This window comes from Periplaneta americana, chromosome 17 (genome assembly GCF_040183065.1).
Source record: "Periplaneta americana isolate PAMFEO1 chromosome 17, P.americana_PAMFEO1_priV1, whole genome shotgun sequence".
Taxonomy (NCBI): Eukaryota; Metazoa; Arthropoda; class Insecta; order Blattodea; family Blattidae; genus Periplaneta; species Periplaneta americana.
The window spans coordinates 573,619-598,336 of record NC_091133.1 but is presented as its reverse complement, the minus strand read 5'-3'; the positions used below and the strand labels follow the sequence as shown (position 1 = coordinate 598,336).

General features: G+C 34.2%; 1 protein-coding gene across 1 annotated transcript; it reads right to left on the bottom strand.

Annotated features, from left to right (window-relative positions):
- Positions 1–1,074: 1,074 nt before the first annotated feature.
- On the bottom strand, positions 1,075–20,914 carry LOC138692660 (zinc finger protein 235-like). The gene is made up of 6 exons (XM_069815770.1): positions 20,753–20,914; positions 18,880–19,014; positions 17,398–17,475; positions 12,860–12,997; positions 10,282–10,364; positions 1,075–5,030 (listed from the first exon to the last, which is right to left on the bottom strand). The coding sequence occupies exons 1-6, from the start codon at positions 20,864–20,866 to the stop codon at positions 4,058–4,060; spliced, it is 1,521 nt and encodes a 506-aa protein (XP_069671871.1). The 5' UTR covers positions 20,867–20,914; the 3' UTR covers positions 1,075–4,057.
- Between the last annotated feature and the right edge of the window lie 3,804 nt (positions 20,915–24,718).

The window sequence follows — 24,718 nt, the reverse complement described above, 5'->3', positions numbered from 1 at the left end:
TTTTAGACAATTATAATTCCAACTGCTTCTCATCTTCACGAGTCCCCTCAGGTTTTCTCGAGGAAACCGACTTCTTAGGAACCTCGTTCTCTTCTAGAGGAAGGCTGGCCAATTCTGTTGATCCAGTCCTCTCATTCCTAGCTGCAATCCTGAAGTAAATATACTATCAGTCTATAAAATAGTCACAACTATACAATCCATTATGGAATATTCTAATCAGAACAAACCTATTTTATGAGGAAGTACATTACGATTAGAGATACATTCTTGTAATTAATTTATGAGTAATTGTGCAAGTATCAAAACTGACTAAATAATTTGACTTCACCTGTACAATAAATTTCATAAGGATTACACCAAGTTAGTCAACTCTCAGTTAGCTTTCATTTTTAATGAGCCTCTCTGTCCACAGTCACCTGACTTTGCTTTACTCTTTTTCAACTCGAGCACGCTATTTTATTAGATTGTTTTCAAATTCGAGATTACACATGTGCTATAACTTCTTCTATCTTTTATTCTCGTGTTGTCTAAAATCATTAAAGTTTTTAGTTTTGTCACTTTAAAATTAGAGAAAATCTGATCAGTATTATCTGTAACTTGGTATTTATTGTTTTGCGAACGTTAAACTAGTAACAAATCCATTCATTTTTATATGTTGAGTAGAACTACTAACAAGAGAGCTACCTACGAACATTTGAAGTAAATTGGAATTATTTCTTCGCCATTTTGACCAGTGTGCAGTCTTTAGGAAGAAGTACATCAGAATAATTTACAGCGATGTCCAGCACTTTCCTCTAAACCAGCGATGTTATCAGTTCTTTTACGTGCTGTTTTTCAATTCCGTTCCAGGACACCACGTGTTCAAACATTACCTCCCCTGATACGCCTCTCCAACCTGCAGTGTTATGCTAGACGTCATGGGGAAGTACAAATTTAACACAGTGCATCGCCCGACCTCATGCTAAAGAGTAAAGAGCATGGAAGACATTACAATATCCTCAATTACTTCAATTTTTACTTCCTATTTTAAATATTAAATTACAAATTTATGTTCCGCAGTATGTATAACTGTAACAAGTTTTTCTCTTGCACGAAACTTAACAAACTTTGGCTAAGGTGTCGCTTGAAAGAAATAATTTATTACTTTCAGTTTTAAGGACTGCAACTGCTAAATAATATTACCTCATATAGAGAATGTTACATCCAAAAATAATCGTTAAATGTGAAGGGTCCGCAGCAGGTCCATGAAGTGAGAAAAATGAACTCTTGTGATATAAGAAAATGTGTTTCAATATTGCAATTGCAACAAACAAGCAATCAAGTAAAAGCTTAGGAAGTAACTAGGTTTCCTTGTTGTTCAGTTTGTACATTGACGTTCAAAGACATCTGACCTACGATTTTATGGACATTTAAGCGAACATTTTACCCTCGGGATAAGTTAGAAGCAAAGATAAAAAAATAGAAACAAACTTTGAAACAGTATCGCCAGTTTTCAATAGGTTGCATGATTATTGGGGCGCTTATAACCTGTTGGGGAAAATGATGACGTAGTCAAGCATAAATTATTATTATTATTGACAATATCAGCGGTTTGCCGCTAAACCCAGTGTTGTTATACAATCACCAGAGGGGGGAAGAAATATTGATTTCCATAATAAGGGTATATTTGTCGAGTACGATTTACAACACTGACTAATGTCTTCGCCATTTCTTCAAAGAAGCAATAACTATGGACGCCACACTTACACCAACAAATTTATTTTCATTATTGATTATTGAGTCAGGTATTTTGAACGTCTGTGTGCATGTATTCACATACCAGTATATGGTTCATTCTTCCAATGTTTCGTGACACAATATGTCAGGTACAAATACAATATAATTTCGCCAAGAAAAAATATATAATAGGATGCGAAACTGCGGTCAGCACCATCTGGCGTCGGGGGGTTGAAATAAGATGATCAGCGCCAAACGTCGTAGGTGGTGAACATTAGAACTACGTGTTGGGTACATTACCTAGAATTCTCTATTTATCCGTTCGAGATATTGCTCGAGACGAGATGGCAGACAGAATCTTGCTAATAAGTGAACATAAAGTGATACTATGTGTGTATAAGCAGTGTATGTTAAACAGTGATGTTTATGGACGTTATAATAATTGTCTTGAATGTATTGTAAAGTAATAGTAATATAATAAATTGAACTATCTAAGTAGTTCTTGCAGACTTTTCCATTGCGCTCTATACTAAATAACCAAAGAATTCAATCCCAATTATCAAACCTTTTGCTTTATTTTTTATCTCTGTCTGGTTACATTTTCATTGGGTAGTGTAAAATAGATCGTCTCTTTTATCTTCCTGTTGGCTAAGGTAAGAATTTTCAGCACAAGATGCTGTGAGAAATAAAAATATGAATGTTTCATTTTAAATTGGGTTAGTTTTGAATATTGATGACTGTGGGAGGAAATACTTTCTGCACAGTTTAATATTTTCGTCACCATGTGCGCTGGAGTAATTACTCTTTTCGCCACTTGGTGCGCTGCTAGATGTAATAACGCCCCTCCCCCCCAACAGGTGGCAGCAAGATCAATTTCTACAACAGGGCCTATAGGATGTGTTACGGAAAACTCAGTAAGTTTGGCATCCTATTACATATTCATTCACGATTTCGCCTAGAAGAAAATGCTATATAATTTTACGAGAAGTACTCTTAATTTATAAGCAAATAGTCATAAAATCTTAAATATATATAACAAATATTGCAACTTCATATTGCCACGCCGGTGGAAAATGACTGTTATGGAGTAACTATTTGACCACTTATAATAAAAGAAATTTTCTGTGAACGATTAATTCAGTAATTTCCAGTCACGAATTTGGTGGATTTTGTAAGTGTTTTACAACAATTTAACAACTGCAATGGTTATCCAGCGTCTCAGTGAAGTGAAGGTGATAATGCCAGCGAAATGTGTCTACGGTTAGTGCCGAGAGTTAACCAGCATTTTCTCTCAATGGGTTAAGGGGTAATACCCGAAAAAACTTCAAACAGGTAACTTGTCCCAACCTGTATCTGGACACCGATTTGCTAGTCTCACGGTCAGACATGTTAATTGCAACTTCACACTTGTGAACGAAATTGGAACAATCCCCATTTTTCTGATAATGTCTAATACTAAGTCATTGTATGACTTCAAATTTTTACATTACCAGGTATATAATGATTCGGTTGAGTTCGTTTTCTATAGTACATCTATGCACATTACATTTTCTTCCAGCTTTGCTCCATAAATTCTGCCAGGCTAAATCATTAAGTCTCAAATTATACTAAAGCTCCAGTACAGAAAAATTCCTTTTCTGCGACAATATTGATTATTATATCGTAGAGAAAAAAGTGGTTACAAAATTCGTTGAACAATTTTCTGAACTTCATACCTTTCCCGAGAATTTTAAATAAGTTGTAGTCTAGTCATAAGAAGTAAGGGAAATTCAAATACAATGTTTTTTCTAATAATTTTAAAATTGGCAAAATGAAGTTTCTGTACTAAAATTGACTCCAGTTCACTGACAGAATAAGAGTAAATAAAATATACAACAGTTTCATGCATGCTGTATCTGGATATATATATATATATATATATTTCTCGCCTGTGTGCTGGCGAACATAGTTTCTTAGTTTAGTCCAATGTGAGAAACACGTACCACAAACTTAACATTTGAAAGGTTTATCATCAGTGTGTAATCGTAACTGCATTTTCAAGTAAGAGTAGCGCGAGAAAACCTTACCAGAAACATCAAATTTGAAAGACTTCTCTCCCATGTGAAGACGTCCACGAGTTTTTGGAATATTCGATTGCGAAAAACACATACCACACACATCACATGTCAAACGTTTCTAGGCTGTGTGCCAGCGCTCATGCACTTTCAAGGTATCGGTGCGCGAGAAGCACTTACCACAAACATCATATACGAAAGGTTTGTCGCCTGTGTGTATTCGTAAATGCACTTTCAAAACACCGGAGAGCGAGAAACACTTACCACAAACATCACATTTGAAAGGCTTATCGGCTGTGTAGTCTTAAATGCACCTTCAAAGTACTGGAGCGCGAGTAACCCTTACCACACACATCGCATCTGAAAGGTTTATTGAAATTATGTTTGCGCGCATGCACTTTGAAAGTACAGGAGTGCGAGAAACACTTACCACAAACATCACATTTGAAGGGTTTCTCGCCCGTGTGTACCCGTAAATGTTCCCTTAAATTACCGGAGCGCGAGAAACACTTACCACAAACATCACATTTGAAAGGCTTATCGGCTGTGTGAATTCTTAAATGATCTTTCAAGTTACCTGAGTGCGAGAAACACTTACCACATACATCACATTTGAAAGGCTTATCGGATGTGTGCAGTCGAAAATGCACTTTCAAGTTACCGGAGTACGAGAAACACTTACCACATACATCACATTTGAAAGATTTCTTGCCTGTGTGTAGTCGTAAATGCACTTTCAAGGAATAGGAGTGCGAGAAACACTTACCACAAACATCACATTTGAAAGGATTCTCGCCTGTGTGCAGTCGTAAATGCACTTTCAATGTATAGGAGTGCGAGAAACACTTACTACAAATATCACATTTGAAAGGTTTTTCGCCTGTGTGCACGCGCGCATGCAGCTTCAAATTACGGGACACCGAGAAGTACTTACCACATACATCACATGTGAAAGGTTTATCGCCTGTGTGAAGTCGTAAATGCTGCTTTAAGTGACCCGAGGTTGAGAAACACTTACCACAAACATCGCAATTGAAAGGTTTCTTGCAAACGTCCGTGGATAAATGCTCGTTCAGTTTTTCCGCAGTCGAGAAACGTTTTTTAGACGATTCTAATTTCAATTGCTTCTCACCTTCACGAGTCCGCACAGCTTTTACGATGGAATCTGAATTATTGGGGATCTCGCACACAGTCTCGTTCTCTTCAAGAGAAAGACTGTCCAATTCTGAAGACCCAGTACTCCCATCCATAGCTGCAATCCTGAAGTAAATATATTATCAGTCTACAAAATAGTCGCATCAAATGTACATTCAATTATTGAATATTAAAAAAACAAACTATTTCATGATAAGGGCATTACGATTAGAGATACAACGTTGTAATTAATTAATGAGTAACACAGGAAGTATCAAAATATCTCAACTATTTGGACTTCACCCGTACAATAAATTTAATAAGGGTTAGTCAACTCTTGTCAGATTTTTTTTTTAATAAACGTCTCTGTTCAAAGTCTCCTGTCTTTGAGAGGGCTAAATTATGCGATTATTTCAAAATTAGGCACTGCAAATGCCCAATAATTTTTTCTAACTCTTATTATTGAGATATATAAAATCTTGATAGTTTTTAATTTTATCAATTTAACATCAGGAAAATTTCCAGTGGAACATTACTGGTTCCATATCGTTGCAAGCGTCATCATGAGAAAATTTGAATTGGTACTATCTCTAACTTGCCATTTGTTGTTTTGCGAAAGTTAACTAGTAACAATGCTTACAGAGCTCTGCAGCAATGTAATTTACAATTGTACAAAATTATAAGCATACTAAATAATTATTTTGTCCCCTTAAAAGATAAGTATTCTGGTACTCAAAGGTATAAAAGCATTAATTGACTCAAGTGAGAGAAATATTTGAAATGTCTGTAGCAAATTTAAGACTTGAATACTCTTCTATTGAATGCATTATGTCTGACGAGTAGCTTTCACCTCTACGCGGATGTTGATATTTCCAGTTATTTATCAGAAATAAACGGTTGCGCGGCTGGCAGCGAAACAGGGTGGGCAGGGTTCGAATCCCAATTGGGGCATCATATCTGCTTTCGATTTTTCTTGGGGTTTTCCATGAGCATAACATGAGCAAATACTGGGTAATTATGAGTCCTGGACCACGTACTCGTTTCACTAGGATTATCACCTTCATCTCAATCAGACGCTAAATAAGTGAGATGTTGATAAAGCGTCGAAAAATAACCCACTAAAAAGGTATGAAGGTCTGGACGTGAGCAGATGGAAATACGAATCATACCCATGGGATGCAAGTACACACAGGAGGGAAACCGGATGAGACTGCAGAGAACAGACAAGAACCAAGGAATGTGAACTGTCCAAGATGTTATGTTGGTTCTCTACGGTACAGAGGGAAGGGTAACAGCAGATCTCTTCCTAGGCCCGTAACACACTTGCAGATTTTTCGCTAGCGAGAAATATGTAGCGAGAAAGAGGCGAAAAGCCTTCCTCCACACACTTGGCGAGTTCTCGCCACCACAGATCACACCTCGCTATGATCATCTATGCACTGCCTTCATGCAGAAAGCATTTATCTGATTATAGTAATAACTCGTTGGGGGAAATAATATAGGTTATGTATTTACGTATATGGTCGTACTTAAATATATAACCTGTAAGTATGTTGTCGTACTTTACAAATTACGTACGAAACGCTTTGTTCAATCTGAGTATTCACATGATGAGGAAATGGGCTTACATGAACATATTTTTTTCATGAAAAAAATAGGCCTAAAATTAAAGCCAGAAATATCTGAACATCACATTGTATCTTACGAAAATAAGGGCGAGTTTTGGACACTGGAAACTGGTTTCGATTTGAATGATGATATGTTTAGGTGTTATTTCAGGTTCAATGAACAACAGTTGTTTTTGCCATTCATGATATGATAGACAATTCTATGTTATAGTCTCATTAAAATTACGTAAACTCTTAAGACATATAGATACACTATTTCAAATGTTTAACTAATACTATTAAATCTCATCAAAATAAAATATAACCCTATTTACTTTCAGATAATCTGATATTTGTCTCCAGATTTCTTCTTGAAGTTTCATGTTTTTACATTTTTCAGCCCGTGCATCATATAAATAGGCCTACGGGTGACATCGTACAAGTTCGATAAGTTTCTGACTGCAATTATCAACCATCTTTCCTCATTTTCAAATAAAAACAATATAATTCATCGCCTCCTGTGATATCTTTTTCTACATTCAATCGTCATAAAGAGTATAAATGTCAAACATCGTTGATAAATGTGTCAAGAAAATTCGCTGAGCTACCGAATCGAGCGAGGAACTCGCGCGAGTTTTGCCTCGAACGAGAATCTCTTCCAGTGTGTGGACGTCCATTTGAATCCATGTTATCAATTTTTTAATTTTTAACTTAGCCCTCACTGGACGGGATAAAAAAGAAAACATACCCAGGCGTTCACAATAGCGAAAGAAAACGAAGATTTTTCGTCACATTTGTGGGTCATGGTGATTTCAATGACATTCTACAATACAAGAAAAAAACTATATTGTTCTGCTATCATCACCAGCAACGTGGTATGCCTTGTTCAAAGGGAGACAACAATTGCAAGCCAAAGATAAAACTCGACTGTAACAAAACCAAAGCAGGGGTGGATACTACAGACAAGATGGCTAGAGAGTACAATACTTGTTGAGGCGGTCAGTACGTCTGTTGTGCAACATAAACGTCAACAAACTGTAAACTGCGGATCGGAAAATGAAACAAAACATCATAGACGCCTATTCCTGCATCAACTTGGTGACGTGCCAGTTCGCCTCTTCATCACCCAGAGTTCTACGATTGTAGCATTGAGAAAGCCAGAGCATGTTTGCATGGACGCACTGGATATACAAACTCCATAGAATGAACCCTGCATTAGCCAATATATCAGCTGGAAATGGAAGGAAAAGAGGACACTGCCACATGCGCCCAAGGATGCTGGGCAGGAGACTGACCTGAAGCTTCAAATGATATACGAGATTAGGACACATGAGTAGTATGCGGAGGCTATGAGGAACGCGGGAAATTGAAAAGACTGGAGCACAGCAGGCGTTCAAACCTCCTACCTGCAATCTTTTGTTAGACGTCATAGGAAAATGGAAATTTAATGGAGTGCGTCACTCGACCTCATGCTAAAGAGTAAAGAGCATTGAAGGAATCATCACAATATCCTCTATTACTTCAATTTTTACTTCTTATTTTAAATAATAAAATAAAAATTATTTCAGAAGCAATATCAATGTTCGGCAGTATGTATACCTTTAACCAGTTCTTTCAGCCACGAAACTTAACAAACTTCGATTGACAGACAATAATTTATTTATGTTCAGTTTTATGGACTGCAACTGCTAACGTAATATTGCCTGACATAGAGAATGTTATATCCAAAAATAATCCTTAAATATGGTGCGTCTAAAGCAGGTTCTTCAAGTGAGAAAAATTACTCTTGTGATATAAGAAAATGTGTTTGAACAATGTGAGTACACATTGCAATTGCAACAAACAAGCAATCAAGTAAAAGCTCAGGAAGTAACTAGTTTTCCTTGTGGTTTAGTTTGTACACTGACGTTCAAAGACATCTGACCTACGATTTTATGATAATGTAAGCGAATTTTTCACTCTGACGATAAGTCAGAAGAAAAGACAAACAAAAAACAAACAAACTTTGAAACAGTATCCCTCGGTCTCAAAAGGTTTCACCATTATTGGGACGTTTATAAAGTGTCAGGGAAAATGATGACGTAGTTCAAGCATAAATTATTATCATAATTGACAATGTCTGCAGTTTCAAGTTAAACCTAGTGTTGTTTTGCAATCAACAGAGGGGGATGAAATATTGATTTCTATAATGCGGGTATTATTTGTCCAGTACGATTTACAATACCGACTATTACCTTCGCCATTTGTTCAAAGAAGTAATAACTACAGAAGCCACACTTACACCAACAAATTATAGTTCAGTATAGATTAGTAGGGTCGGGTATCTATGTATTCACGTACCAGTTCCAATGTTTCGTGACACAATATAATTCAAGTACAATAAATTATATTTTCGCCTAGAAGAATTTGCTAAATTATTTTACATGAGGTACTGTTAATTTGTAAGCAAACAGTCATAAAATATTAAATTCATTTCAGAAATATTCCAATTTTTAAGTATTGTTGATGGCTTATTTTGTAGAAGTTGTTATATAAATTCATTACTCTTAATTTACTGTTGATTACTATTTTGCATTACGTATCTCAGTCACTAATAACATAATCATCCGTGCCTGAACATTGAGTAGTCACACAGCTACATCCAGTCTGTTACAGAGAATCACGTGGCTATCCTGTAACTTCAAAATCATAAGTTGCTGTGCTGATTTCGTGACAGCACTGCTCTAAACTCACTATGAGTGAGAAATATTGGAGAGTAGGAGAGTTAATGGCTATAGAGCTAAGAACCATGCATCAGATAATAACAACACCAACATGTCTACTCACTAGAAGAGGAAACAGTGGCAAAACAGAAAGAAATCATAAATTGGTGAAACAACGTTGTTCAAGTACAGTTATATGTATTATTGTAGTACGGTATATATCTGGTGTTATGGCTGTTATGATGACCGTTACTACAGGAAAATAAATAAGTGAATAAATAAATAAATAAATAAATAAAAAATTAAGTATATAAGAAAATAACTAAATAAGTAACTAAGTAAGTAAATAAATAAATAAGTAAATAAGTAAGTAAGTAAATAAGAAAAGAAATAAATAAATAAAGTAAATAAAATAAATAAGTGGATAAATAAATAATTAAATAAATAAATAAAGTAAATAAGTAAAGAAGTAAGGAAATAAATTAGTAAATAAATAAGTAAATAAGTAAGAAAATAAATAAATAAGTAAATAACAAAATAAATAAATAACCAAGTAAATAAGTGAGTAAATAAATGAATAGATTCATCAATGAATCAATCAAACAATGAGAAAATGGATTAATAAAAATGGCAAATTAATTTTACACAGTGACTTTGGAACCGTGATTAACGCTTTGCAGAAGAATGCTTGGAATGGACTCAAAGTAGTACCATAGTACATAATTTTCTAGGGAATTATAAAAACTTCAATTGTAAACAAGCTGTAGATATTAAGTCGGAGGACTTCAAAACTCTGGGCTGGAATATGAGTGTAAAGATGCACGACTTGCATATCCATCTATATTACTTTCCTGAAAATCTACGCATTTTTACTGAAGAACATGAAGAAAGGTTTTAACCGTACATTATGGTATCCAGATACCAAGGGAAGTGCAGTGTGAATGTGATGACTGATTATTGCTGGATGATTCAGACAGACAGTTCTTCTGAAGCTGCTTCTAAACAGTCAAGCTAACAGACACTTCAAACACAATGAACTCTACTTGAAGGCTCGCACACAACACTCACCTTTCCGTCAAAACCTCGTTTTCCTCTGGTGTTACTTCCACTCTTGGCTCCTCATTCACTGCGTCCGAGTCACTCTGCTCTTCCTAGAAATACAGAGCAAATAGAAAAAAAACAGATAGCACAATTTACATTATGAAAAACGCATCGAATTTAGATTCCACACAACTGCTTTTAAATCATATCAGGCCTAGTTAAATTTTAGCAAATATAGGACATTTCTTGGGGCAATTTTTCGTGAGGCAATTCTTTCCCTTGTCGATCTGCGTTTCTGAAAATTTTACAACATGTGGTACAAAAAAGGTGTAATTTAAAATCCTGTAGCGCAGTCATATAATCTAAAGCTGTTTTCTTCAAACAGAAGGGGAATTTTGACGGTTTTAGAAGGGGACGAGTAGTATAAAATGGAAATAAATGACATAAATGTATATGCATTAATATATAAAATAAAATATTTTAAATCTTATGAGTCAACATACCGAGGAATGATAATATGCTGAATAGTGGAAAGGCGCATGGTGCAAAAGGTGTTGAGAACAGAAACAAAATACATAATATTCACAAACTAAACTAACACAAATTTTTTATTTTAATTTTTTTTTTTTAAGTTTATGATAGAAATGCAAAATTTAATGAGAGAAAATTATTCCAAATCAATATCAGTGTGAAACATGCAGTATTAAGAATATTTTCTTAACGTCATATTTAGAAGATACGAAAAGATACAATATTATTACATGTTTTGATAAGATATCTAATCCAGGAAATATTTTTGTTTATAAAAACAAGTGTAATACGGTAGATTTTATGGTTGGTATTTCACTAATCTGGCTACCCTAGATGCGCATCTGTCATTCTCTGCTCTGTTGCTTGCACACCCACACTTTGTTCACTGAATGTTGACTTGTGCCATATTTGAGATTCTGTCGCATACCAATGGATCACTTGAGTACGCACAGCCACGATGGTGGAAAATGGCTGTTATAGAGTAACTATTTTAACACTTATAATAGAAGAAATGTTCTATGAACGATTATTCAATAATTTCTAGTTTCGAATTTGGTGGATTTTGTAAGTGGTTTACAACAATTTAACAACTGCAATGGTTATCCAGCGTCTCAGTGAAGTGAAGGTGACAATGCCAGCGAAATGTGTCTACGGTTAGTGCCGAGAGTTAACCAGCATTTTCTCACAATGGGTTAAGGGGTAATACCCGAAAAAACTGCAAACAGGTAACTTGTCCCAACCTGTAAAATGTTATGTTTTATTTAACGACGCTCGCAACTGCAGAGGTTATATCAGCGTCGTGGGATGTGCCGGAATTTAGTCCCGCAGGAGTTCTTTTACTTGCCAGTAAATCTACTAACATGAGCCTGTCGCATTTAAGCACACTTAAATGTCATCGACCTGGCCCGGGATCGAACCCGCAACCTTGGGCATAGAAGACCAGCGCTATACCAACTCGCCAACCAGGTCGACTCCCAAACTGTATCTGGACACCGATTTGCTAGTCTCACGGTCAGACATGTTAATTGCAACTCCACACTTCTGAACGAAATTGGTACAATCCCCATTTTTCCGATGATGTCTAATACCAAGTCATTGTATGACTTCAAATTTTTACATTACCAGGTATAAAATGATTCGCTTGAGTTCGCTTTCTATAGTACATCTATGCTTATTACATTTTCTTCCAGCTCTGCTCGATAAATTCTGTCAGGCAAAATCGTTAAGTATACAATTATACAAAAGCCTTAGTACAGAAAGATTCCTTTGCTACGACAATATTGATTATTATATCGTAGAGAAAAATTGGATAGAAAATTCGTTGAACAATTTTGTGAACTTCATACCTTTCCCGAGAATTTTAACTAAGTTGTAGTCTAGTCATAAGAAGTAAAGAAAATTGAAATACAATGTTTATTTCTAATAATTTTAAAATTGGCAAAATAAAGTTTCAAAATTTACGTTTCTCTGTCTGTACTAAAATTAATAGCAGTTCACTGACAGATTAAGGGTAAATAAAATATACAACAGTTTCATGCATGTTGCATCTGGATGTATATATCAGAACATTTTGCAAAATTTAGAACCTATTATGCAATCCACTCAAATCAACTATATAATTTACCGTAAACTTACAAAATATCTTCTCTCTTTGCGTAAGATAATATTACAAGAGATACATTGCAACTACGTAAATACTTAAGAACAAAGGATGAACAAATGAAGTCACGAGATAATGTATGTACATACAACTAAAGCAAAATCTTTTCCTTGGAAACGGAAAAATGTATTAGGAATTTTAGACAACGACACAGAGTACACAAAAAGAAGCAGTGTCCTCAAACACCATAGATTATGCAACAAGCAATTACGTTTTCATATCTAAAAGAAACCGAGATAACACTCCAGAATTCGTTCCCTGCAATATGACATATCACGTAACACTAAATAGTGATAAGTGTTTTTCGGTCTCTATCATAAAATAAAACGTATTGCAAACACTGTTGTAAAGAGATAGCGGATCTGACAATCAAAACACAAGAAGAACACAGTGCATACCTTGTGCTGCACTCACCTCAGGTTCACGTTTCACCACAGGGAACGATATTGCCACTGGATCTTTCTCACATTTTACCTCGGATAAGAGATCATGGCTCTGGTTGACATATTCCTTCTTTATACCTGTCACATGATGATCCAAGAAATTCTGTTCCTGCAGTACAAAGAGATATATTAAATGAGCAATTATTACAGTATTAGAAGAGACTTCTAACGTTACAAGCTGCTGTATATATATCAGCGTGCATCAGCTTGACATTATGACGAATGGGGCCAGAATTCATAAGCGAATGCAAATTATTCATACAGACATATTATTTAGACATGTTATGAATGTCTGTAATAAAACGAAAAGCAAATCCTGCTTCTTACGGCCATTCCTACATATAATATACTCTTGTGCATATATTGTAGCATATTTTCAACACTGTTTTGTGTTAAACCCATAAATTGAGTTGCTTTGAAAAAAAAAAAAACAAAAACAAATAAATAAGATAAAATAATAAGAATTTGCAAACGATCTAAGAGACAGTTTAATACATAACTTTATTGATGCTTAATATGGAAAAAAACATCTGAAGGAGAAATACATTGATACTTATTTCACTCTTTGGGAGAATTTCGAAATATTTCTGATTCATTGAATCTTACCGACGAGGAGATGAAAAAAGCAATCCCTTGAATTTCGAAGCTACTTTCAGTATAATTTCATCAATTTTCATGTACGCATTCAGTACTCGGATTTTCCTTTCCTATGAAAATAATGCTTATATCTTGGACAACAAAAATGCTTAGAAAATTCGTCACCTTTCCCGAGTTTAGTATCTAGTTGGAATCCACCCACAATCAGTTCAAGTAAATTCAAAACCTCTATTTCTATTTCTAATAATTTCAAGATTTGTCAACTGAAATTATTAACTTTACGTTTCTATACCTATATTTAAGTTGAATGTACTTCATTGACAGAACAAATATAAGTAAAAAATAATACTTTGATGTATTCTGTACCTAACCCTATGTAGCAGATAATTTTCCAAAATTTAAAGCACCTTCTTGAATTCACCCAAATAAGCCCATCAATGTACTGTAAAGTTAGAAAATATGTTTTCTATACTGGCAGCATAATTTGCTACAAAAGAAATATCCCATTGACGTACATACCTAAAAGAAAAATGAAGACAGGTGATAATATATCTGCATACATCTACAGCAAAATCAATCATCATTTTAAAACGGCAAACCGTACCGTGAATTTAGGCAAAGACATAGAGAAAGCAAAAACAAATTAAGTGAAGTAAAACACAGTATCAAAGTAATAGACTGTGGGAATTTGTAGCTATGGCAACCATTACGACTGAGTGTAACAAGCAAGTTCCGTGCCGAATTTAAAACAAAAAAGAGACATCAATGCAACAAGACATAAATAATAACAAACAGAAACGAGATTGTTCTGCCACGGTCACACACTAAAAGGCGCTGCAAGTACTGTTGTAAAGAGGCAGTGTCCATTACAAACAAAACACAAGAAGAACACTGGAAGAAGAACACATAGTGCATTCTTTGTGGTGCACTCACCTCAGGTTCACGTTTCACTACAGGAAAGGAAATTGCCACTGGATCTTCAACTTTTATAATAATAATAATAATAATAATAATAATAATAATAATAATAATAATAATAATAATAATGATTTATTTTAGCTGGCAGAGTTAAGGCCGTAAGGCCTTCTCTTCCACTCAACCAGCAAAAAGTGTATATACATATGCATGAACTTACAAAGAATTCAACAATTTGATTTAGATGAGAGTTACATGTATACAAGAGTTATTTACGAATTAAACAACAAAATACTATGAACTATTAATTAAACACTGAAATAAACTGTGTAGCAGAATTAAACTAAAATACATAGAATGTTAATATATTTCAAATGATATTAGATAATAGAAAGAGATTATTATGAGACAATTTTGAAAATGCAGCACAATCAGGATGATGTCTAAAGAAAAAAGCAACAGTTTATTGTCTTGCAGCCCCTAATACTTTGTGACAAGGAATTCCATTGACGCGAGGTGGATATTGTAAAAGATGAGGAATAACAAGATGTTCTATGAAGAGGTATATTTAGCGTGCCACAGATAAGTGATCTGGTATTTACGTCGTGGTTAGAGTATAGATAAGAGAAACGAGACGAAAGGGAATTTGGTGTTGAGGTGTGCAGAATTCGAAAGAGTAGAGACAAAGAGTGTAAAGTTCTGCGTTCTTTAAGTCGGAGCCACGAGAGACTTGCGAAGGACAGTGATATGTGATCATATCGTCGGATGTTGCACACGTATCTGACGCACATATTCTGAGCTCGCTGTAACTTGACTGACAATTCAGAACTTAGATCACTTCACAAAACGTCACAATAATCGAAGTGCGGCATTACTAGAGTTTGTACTAGGGTAAGTTTTAGTTGCTGGGGCAAGAAGTTTCTCAAGCGACTCAAAGAGTGAAAGGAGGAACAGATTTTTTTTATCGTTTCTTTAACTTGAAAATTCCAACTTAGATTATTATCAAAAAAGAAGCCAAGATTTTTTACGACAGATGAATAAGGGATTAGGATTTATCTCAGAAATGAGATCATGACTCTGGTTCACATATTCCTTCTTTGAACCAGTCACATGCTGATCCAAGCAAGTCCGTTCCTGCAGTACCAAGAGATATCTTGAGCAATTTATTACATGGTGTTAGCACAGTTTAGTATATACAGTTGCGAAGCTCAATACTTGATAAATATGCAGACATAGATAGTTGCTGACCAGGATCGCTACCATCACCTAAGTACAGACCCTTTCCCGAGCAGACGATGATGTATGTTCGGGTTCTCAATTTCAGTGTATGGAGCACAGTGAAATATTATGTTATAACTTTATTGCGTATCATTGCTAAGTTTTATTTAGTGTAATGTGTCCATAAGTTCCGTTTACTTCTTATTGCATAATTTTATACAGAAATAATTACAAATCTGTGATATTTTAATGTGAACAGAATTTCCCATGTTAAAATAATCTATTCGCATCAACATTTTAAGTTTAGAATGGAAGATATTTTGGGGTTTAATAAAAAAGAATTTATATTGATATTTTATTTTAGCACATCTACCTTCCTTATGTGTAGATAGAAAATTTACCATACCACACCTTTGAAATTAGTGTACGTACGATTGTGTTACTTCGTCTCTTAGGAAGTAGATAAATTCAATAATTCAGTACACACTCGATTGTGGTATTAACGTGCAGAAAAATTGAATGTGCGGCGTATCATACATGACATTATGCTTAATTATAATGTATAATTGTGAATAGAGGAATATAAATAATAAGCTACAATTTCCATATGTCATAACATAGGCCTGCGTATATAATGGCAGGGCATTGGAGAGTTTGTAAATCTAGTTGCTCTAGTAATAGTGCTGTGAGCTTACCGTTTTTCAATATAGTCAAGTGTCCGAAAGTCAATAAGGCAGAACTCATAAAGTAGTGGAACTAACGCTGAGGTAGTTCCAGCAGTTTCGAAAGTGAAAATCGTTGAATTTATAATAGAATTTTTGTGGAGGTGCTGGTGATGGTATAAGCAAGGCATAATAAAAGCCAAAACTAACCAAACCTAACCTGTCACAGATCCGCATATGCAAGGAGTATGAGTACAAAAAACTATTTCTGCGCTAGTTTAGTTTACTAACATAGTACATTAATCAGATTTCAGATTGGAGTACCGTAAGAAACGAATAATTAGAACTGAAGTAGAGAGAAATTGCATTTACATGTTATCACAAGCAACTTTGTGCTTAATAATAATGTATAAATGCGAATAGTGGAATATTGGTACAGTAAACATAACCTATAATTGCAACATATCAAAATATAAGTGCGCTGCAACTGAAAATTATAGAATCGAGAATAAAATTTAATAAATGTACAAGAATTTTGCAATATTTATTCCTAATAAAGTCAGGTATTACACATACGAAGAACGCAATTTTCACACAAAAAATAATATTACACCTTAACTCGCAACTGTAATATGTCTGAAGTGTCTCATTATCATTGTTTTTAAATTTACCTTTTATTCATGTAATTACACTACATTTTAGAGAAATGTATGTTGCTCTTTATGCATTGCAACTAATTTATATGGTTGAAACAAAGAACATATCCTCAAACACCCCTACCCTCCTTTTCCATATTTGAATTAACAATAATTGAAATCAAGAAATTATTTATAGTCTTAGATAAAGAGAATAAAATGAAAATGAATTCGTGAACTTAAGCATAATATCAAGTACCGACATTGGGGGAATGTGTAGCTTGGCAACCATTCAGAATAAGGTGTAACTGTAACTTCGTTTTTCAATTTGAAATATAAAACCAGATCAACATTATACTTCGCTACAACATAACAAATACAAAATACATTGTCATCAGATTCCTTCTATCCCTATCATACACTAAAAGCACACGTTTCACCACAGGGAACGAAATTGCCACTGAATCTTTCTCACATTTTACCTCTGATACGAGATCATGGCTCTGGCTCGCATATTCCTCCTTTATACCAGTCACATGATGATCCAAGAAATTCCGTTCCTGCAGTACAAAGAGACATCTTAAATGAGCAATTTATTACAGTATTAGAAGACGACGTCTAACGTTACAAGCTGCTGTCTATATATCTGCATGCATCAACTTGACATTATGAGGAATGGGGCCAGAATTCAAATGCGAATGCAAATTATTCATGCAGGAATATTATTTAGACATGTTATGAAGGGCTGTAATAATATGAAAAACAAATCGCGCATATTACGGCCATTCCTACATATAATATACTATTGTGCATATAATGTAGCATATTTTCAACACTGTTTTGTGTTAAACCCAAAAATTAAGCTGCTTTGAAAAAATAAACAAATAAATAAGATAAAATAATAATAAATTGCAAACGATATAAGAGACAGTTTAATACATAATTTTAATGATGCTTATTATGGAAAAAAACATCTGAAGGAAAAATATATTGATATTTTCTTTTCACTCTGTGGGAGAATTTCGAAATATTTCTGATTCATTGAATCTTATTGACAAGGAGAAGAAAAAAGCATTCAATTGAATTTTAAATCTACTTTCAGTATAACTTCATCATTTTTCTTGTACTCATTCAGCACTCGAGTTTTCCTTTCCTATAAAAATAATGCTTATACCTTAGGCAATAAAAACGGTTAGAAAATTCGTCGACTTTCCAGATTTTAGTATCTAGATGGAATCCACCCTCAATCAATTCAAGTAAATTCAAAACCTCCATTTCTATTTCTAATAATTTAAAGATTTGTCAACTGAAATTTTTAAGTTTACGTTTCTATACTTGAATCCACTTCATTGAAAGAACAAACATAAGTGAAATAAATAATACTTTGATGTATGCTGTACCTATCCCCATGTATCAGATCATTTCGCAGAATTTAGAGCACATTCTCAAATTCACCCAAATAAGCCCCACAATGTACTGTAAAGCTACAAAATATGTTTTCTATAATGGCAGCATAATTTTCTACAAAAGAAATATCCCAGAGACCTAAATACCTAAAAGCAATATGAAGACAAGTGATAATATTTCTGCTTACATCTACAGCAAAATGAATCATCATTTTAAAACGGCAAAACATATCGCAAATTTTTGACAAACACATACAGAAAACAAAAACAAATCATGACCAACACAGTATCAAAATAATAGTGTGTGGGAATTTGTAGTTATGACAACCATTACGACTGAGTGTAATGAGCAATTTCGTTTTCAAACCTAAAACTAAAGCGAGATAACAATGTAAAAAGACATAAATAATAATAAATAAAGATGAGATTGTTATTCCACTCTCACACACTAAAATGCGCAGCAACTACTGTTGTAAAGATGTAGTGTCCGTTACAATCAAAACACAAGAAAAGACACTGGAAGAAGAACACATAGTGCATTCTTTGCGCTGCACTCACCTTAGGTTCACGTTTCACCACAGGGAAGGAAACTGGCACTTGATCTTCAACTTTTATCTCAGAATTTAGATCATGGCTCTGGTCCTCAAATTCCTCCTTTGAACCAGTCACATGCTGATCCAAGGAAGTCCGTTCCTGCAGTACCAAGAGACATCATGGGCAATTTATTATATGGTGTTAGCACAGTTTAGTATATACAGTTACGAACCTCAATACTTGATAAATATTCATACATAGATAGTTGCTGACCACCAGGATTGCTACTATCGCCTCAGTACAGACCCTTTCCCGAGGAGACGATAATGTAAGATCGGGTTTTCTATTTCAGTGTATGGAGCTCAGTGATATATTATATTATAACTTTATTGCGTATCATTGCTAAGTTTTATTTAGTGTAATGTGTCCATAAATTCCGTTTACTTCTTATTCCAAAATTTAATGTAGAAATAATTACAAAACCTTGTTATTTTAATGTGAAGATAAATTTACACGTTAACATAATCTATTCGCATCAAAATTTGATGTTTAGAATGTAAGCTATTTTGAGGTTTAATAAAAAAGAATTTATATTCTTATTATAATATTTAGCACATCTACCTTCCTTAATTCTAGATAGAAAATTTACCATACCACACCTATGAAATTAGTGTCCGTACGATTTTGTTACTTCGTCTCCTCGGAAGTTGATAAATAGAATAATTCAGTGTGTACGCGATTGTTGTATTAACATACAGACAAATTGAATGTGCGGCGTATCATACATCATATTATGATTAATTATAATGTATAATTGCTAATATAGGAATATAAATAATAGTCTATAATTTCCATAGGACATAACATAGGCCTACATATGTAACTGCAGGGAAGTGAAAATCGTTGTGGGTGCAGTTGATCCAATAAGCAAGGCTTAATAAAAGCCTAAACCTAATCTAACCTGTCTCAGTTCCGTATATTGTAGGAGTATGAGTACAAAGGAACTACTTCTGCGCTAGTTTAGGCTACTAACAAAGTACATTAATCAGTCTTCAGATTGGAGTACCGTAAGAAACGAATAAATAGAACTGTAGTAGAGACAAATTGCATTTAAATGTTATCACACGTAACCTTATGCTTAATTATAATGTATAAATGCAAACACTGAAGTATTAGTAGAATAAACATAACCTATAATTGCAACGTATCAAAATATTCGTGCGGTGGAACCGAAAATTATTGAATCGAGCATAAATGAATTTGCAAGAATTTCGCCATTTTAATCCAAATATAGTCAGGTATTACACATACGTACAACGTAATTTTCACGCCAAAAATAATTTTACACCTTAACTCGCAAGTGAATTATGTCTGAAGTGTCTCATAAACATTGTTTTAAATTTTACCTTTATTCATGCAATTACACTACATTTTAGAGAAATATATGTTGCTCTTTATGCATTCCAACTAATTTATATGGTTGAAACAAAGAACATTCTCAAACACCCATACCCTCCTTTTCTATATTTGACTTATCAATAATTGAAAGCGAAACATTATTTATAGTCTTAGATAAAGAGAATAAAATGAAAATGAATTAGTGACCTTAAGCATAGTATCAAGTACCTACATTGCGGGAATGTGTAGCTTGGCAACCATTAAGAATAAGGAGTAACTGTAACTTCGTTTTTAAATTTGAAATATAAAACCAGAAAACAGTTCAACATTACACTTCGCTACAACATAACAAATAAAAAATATATTGTCTTCAGATTTCTTCTATCCCTATCATACACTGAAAAGAACTCCAAGTAATGTTATAAAGAGTGTGTCTGTGATATTCAAAATACAAAATTAGCACTAGAAAAACACTACACATGCCTTGCGCACCACTCACCTCTGGTTCATTTTTCAACATTGGGAATGAAATTGGCATCGGATCTTTATCAACTTTCACCTCATGTGTGAGAGCATGTCCCTGGTCCAAATAATCTTCGGAGAAATAAGACATATTGTTTAAGCTTATGTAAAACAATCCTTTAACTGATGCAAGTTTCCAATCATCGTTATTATTAGACAGTTAGGGTTACCAACACCAGTTTGCAGAAATACAGTAAACGCTTAAAAAACACTAAATATAGCATTAAACCCACCGGATTTTTAGATTTGTATTACATATTTAAAATAGTGCGAATTCGGCTATTTCTTTGAAAGGGTTCATATCTGAAGTATCTTTATAAACGACTGAAAACTTTACACCAAATGGTTTAGATTTCCAACTGCCAAAACCACCACGTTGGCGACACTGGTCACGGCTAACAAAAACCTTATTAAAGTTTTTTCAAGGCGACCGTGTTCAGGCAGATAATAGAGGTTCAGAATGTCTGTAATTTCATGTTTTACTCCTCTTTGCAATTATTATTTTTTGGATGATTATTTTTCTTCTAATATTGCTTTTTAATACTAATTAATAGTGAGACCTCATAATAGCTTATCGGTAAACCCCCAAGAATCAGTGACTGTTTTTTCATACATAGGGATAGTAGGCTTGCAAACTGTCCGGTATTTTTCCTGGACAGTGCAGGATTTTGACCATTGCGTCCAACGTCCCAACATAATTTGCACATGCGTCAAAATGTCCTGATTTCAGGGCATACTAGACATGACAGCTGATTTTCGTTCCTATCATATTGTTGGATTTAGTCTGGGTTGGTAGAAATTTCCGGACAGTCTTATACTGATAGGCTTGCAATATGTGACGAAATAGCAAAATGATTCTGGTTCTAGCACGCATGTAATTCTTGTTCATGAGTCAATGCAATAATCATACCAAGATCATATCTAAATGTAAGGCAGGTTTTATCACAGTCACAGAATAATTTTATGAGTCACATAAACTTTGTGCTCATTTTATGCACTTTGACTTTAGTTTGGCGCCATTCAGTATTATGCCCACTTTGTTGCCAAATGATGAGTGAGTACAGTTTCCTTGGGGGGGGGGGGAAGCAAAATTAAAGAATTCCCATAAAACGGAGATATGAGGGACATCGTTTACCTACCTCACCCCTTATAGCTTGATTGTTCTACAATATATCGGGATCTGATCATTAAATAAAAGTATTTTCTGGGGGAGGCGTATTTCTTACAGCGTTACATCCATATCCGCGATGCTTTGGACCGAGTTGTATAGGGCTTGGACTGTAGGTCAACTACAAATTATAACAGGGCATAACTTAAAACAATCTCTCTCTTTTTTTCTCTCGTAGAGCAAAACATGCATACATCAATAAAAATTTTGTAACTATGCTAACAGAAACTTTTATATATATATAGGGATTACCTTCCTGAAGATATCATATGAAATATAAACTCTATTCTATTTAATCTCGTCTTTAAGTTTACACATTATACCGCGTTTGTTTTTGCATTGTTGTGCAGTATGTTATTCATACATCTCCAAGTAGACGCCAGAACACCTGCTGACTTCTAACACAGGAGTACAGGCTGTTACAAAAGAAACATTACACTGCTTCCATTCCTCAAATGAGGGATAGAAATTCTTATACATTCAGAAATTTAAAATAAATATTAAACACCAGACACATTATCCGAAGGCTTTAATCATCAATTTAAGGACAGGACCTTAATCATAAACAAAATCAAAAAAGTTTTTCTCAATATTTTCTAACATTAATGAAAAAAAAAAAAGAGTTGTGAAAAGTTTGAGTGGTAGTACCCACATAGCCCCCCATAACTCCGCCTTTGTTTGTTCCACTAGATGCGTAAATTCATTATTTTCGGCAGAAAAGTGAAAAAAATAAATAAATACATGCATCTTGATGACACAACTTTTAACATTGTATCACATGGTATTTGTATGATAATAACTATCTTGTGTTAAATATTATTAACGTACCTTTTTAACATGTTTCGACGTATTTTTCGGTCATTTTCGGAATTGGTCGTTCTTGGTCTTGGCGCCTCTTGTTTCCTATGTGGGTGCGTTTTGTAGTGTAGAGTCAAAGAGTGTATGTGTTTTGAAATTGAGTTGTGTGTTGAGAAGATCGTTGGGTTGTGTTATCGTGTATGTATATTTCGTATTGTTGTAGTGTGTTGAGTTTCTGGCTTTTTGATTGGATGTGCAGTATTTCCATGTCTGTGTTGATGTCTCTGTAGGTGTGGTTTGCATTTGTGATGTGTTCTGCACATGTAGAGGTGTTTTGCAGTTTTCTTATGCCTGTGATGTGTTCTTTGTAATGTGTTTGAAATGATCTGCCAGTCTGTCCTATGTAGTAGTTGTTGCAGGTGTTGCATTTGAGTTTGTATATGTCTGTGTGGTTGTATTCGTTTCTTTGTGTTGTTTGTGTGTTGAGATGTTTCTGTAGAGTGTTATTTGTTCTGTATGCGATGTTGTAGTTTAATTTCTTGAATGGGGTTGCAATTTTATGTGAGTTTTTGTTGTCTTACGCTAGTGTGATGTATTTTTTGTGTTCTTGTGTTTGTGTTATGTTCTTCTGTTTATTGTGGTATTGTTTTGTCTTATGTATTATGTTGGCTATTATGTTGGGGTTGTATCCGATTTCTAGTTCTATGTATTTGATTGTGTTTAGTTCTTCGTTATAATCCTGTTGGTCCATTGTTATGTTGAGTAGTCTGTGTATCATTGTTCGGAATGCAGCTTGTTTGTGTTGTGTGGGATGGTTGGATGTGTTTTGTGTGTGAGTGTTGCTGTTGTTATGGGTTTTCTGTATACTTTCAGCGTGTGTTTGTTGTCTACTTTTGTTATTGTGATGTCTAGAAAATTTATAGATTTGTTGTTTTCAATATCTAATGCGTAGTGTAGCTTTGGGTGTATTTTGTTTATGTGTTGATGAAGGTTTTGGATTTGTCTTTTGTTTCGCTTGTATAGTAGTAGTATGTCATCTACGTATCTGTGCCAATATATGATGCTGTCTGCGTGTTTGTTGTTGTCTATGTTTAATATGTATGTCTGTTCTATGTGGTGTAAGAATATTTCTGCTAGTATGCTGGAAATGGGTGATCCCTTGGGTAGGCCTTCAGTTTGTGTGTAATATTTGTTATTGTATGTGAAGTAGTTTTGTTTTGTGATTATGTCTGTGGTGTGGATGTTTTCTTTGATTTGTCTTGTGGTGTGTTGTTGTTTTTGAGCTTTCGCTCTAGTAATCTAGTGTATCTTGTTTGGGTATGTTTGTGTATAGCTTAGTTATGTCGAAAGTTGTTAATGTTGTATTGTGTGGGATATGTTTGTCTTTTTATTTTATTTATTTACTAGGTCTATGTTGTTTTTTAATGTTGTGTGTTTTTCCAATTTTATGTTGTTCCTTATGGTTTAGTCCATACATAACACATCCAACCACCTTACCTTGCTCTAAATGTCTCTTTTGCATCTACTTCATTTTACTGATTTTTTATATTAAATAGGAATATCTGAATTATCTTTAAATATGCCGGGATTCGATCCTAGAACCTTTCGTTTAATGAACCACTATCACAGCCATTATTCTATGAATTCGTTCCCGAACAAACCATTAAAAATTATGTCTACGCACAATAAATTAACATCAAATACTTCCAAAAGTATTAACATATGACTTTATTATATTACACTTAATATGTCAAATTGATCACTAATTAGTGTGTTTTCTAACAATTTATAATATATCTTGAGTATATACCTATATTGTTTTCACGTGCTAATTAACTAGGTTTCCCCTGTTGACTAATAAATTAACACGAGAATATGTGCTACATATTCCTAATGTAAAATATTCCAAAATATAAGATGTGAAGTATATTTGGTTTAAGTTCATATTATTATAATTACACATGGATCAACTTTAAT

Bases quoted from the DNA above. Each gene is read 5' to 3' on its own strand.
- LOC138692660 (XM_069815770.1), bottom strand. From the start codon at position 20,866: ATGTCTTATTTCTCCGAAGATTATTTGGACCAGGGACATGCTCTCACA. The intron at 19,015-20,752 runs GTGAGTGGTGCG...TTGGTACTGCAG, and splicing joins TGTTGAAAAATGAACCAGAG to GAACGGACTTCCTTGGATCA. The intron at 17,476-18,879 runs GTGAGTGCAGCG...TTTGTACTGCAG, and splicing joins TGGTGAAACGTGAACCTAAG to GAACGGAATTTCTTGGATCA.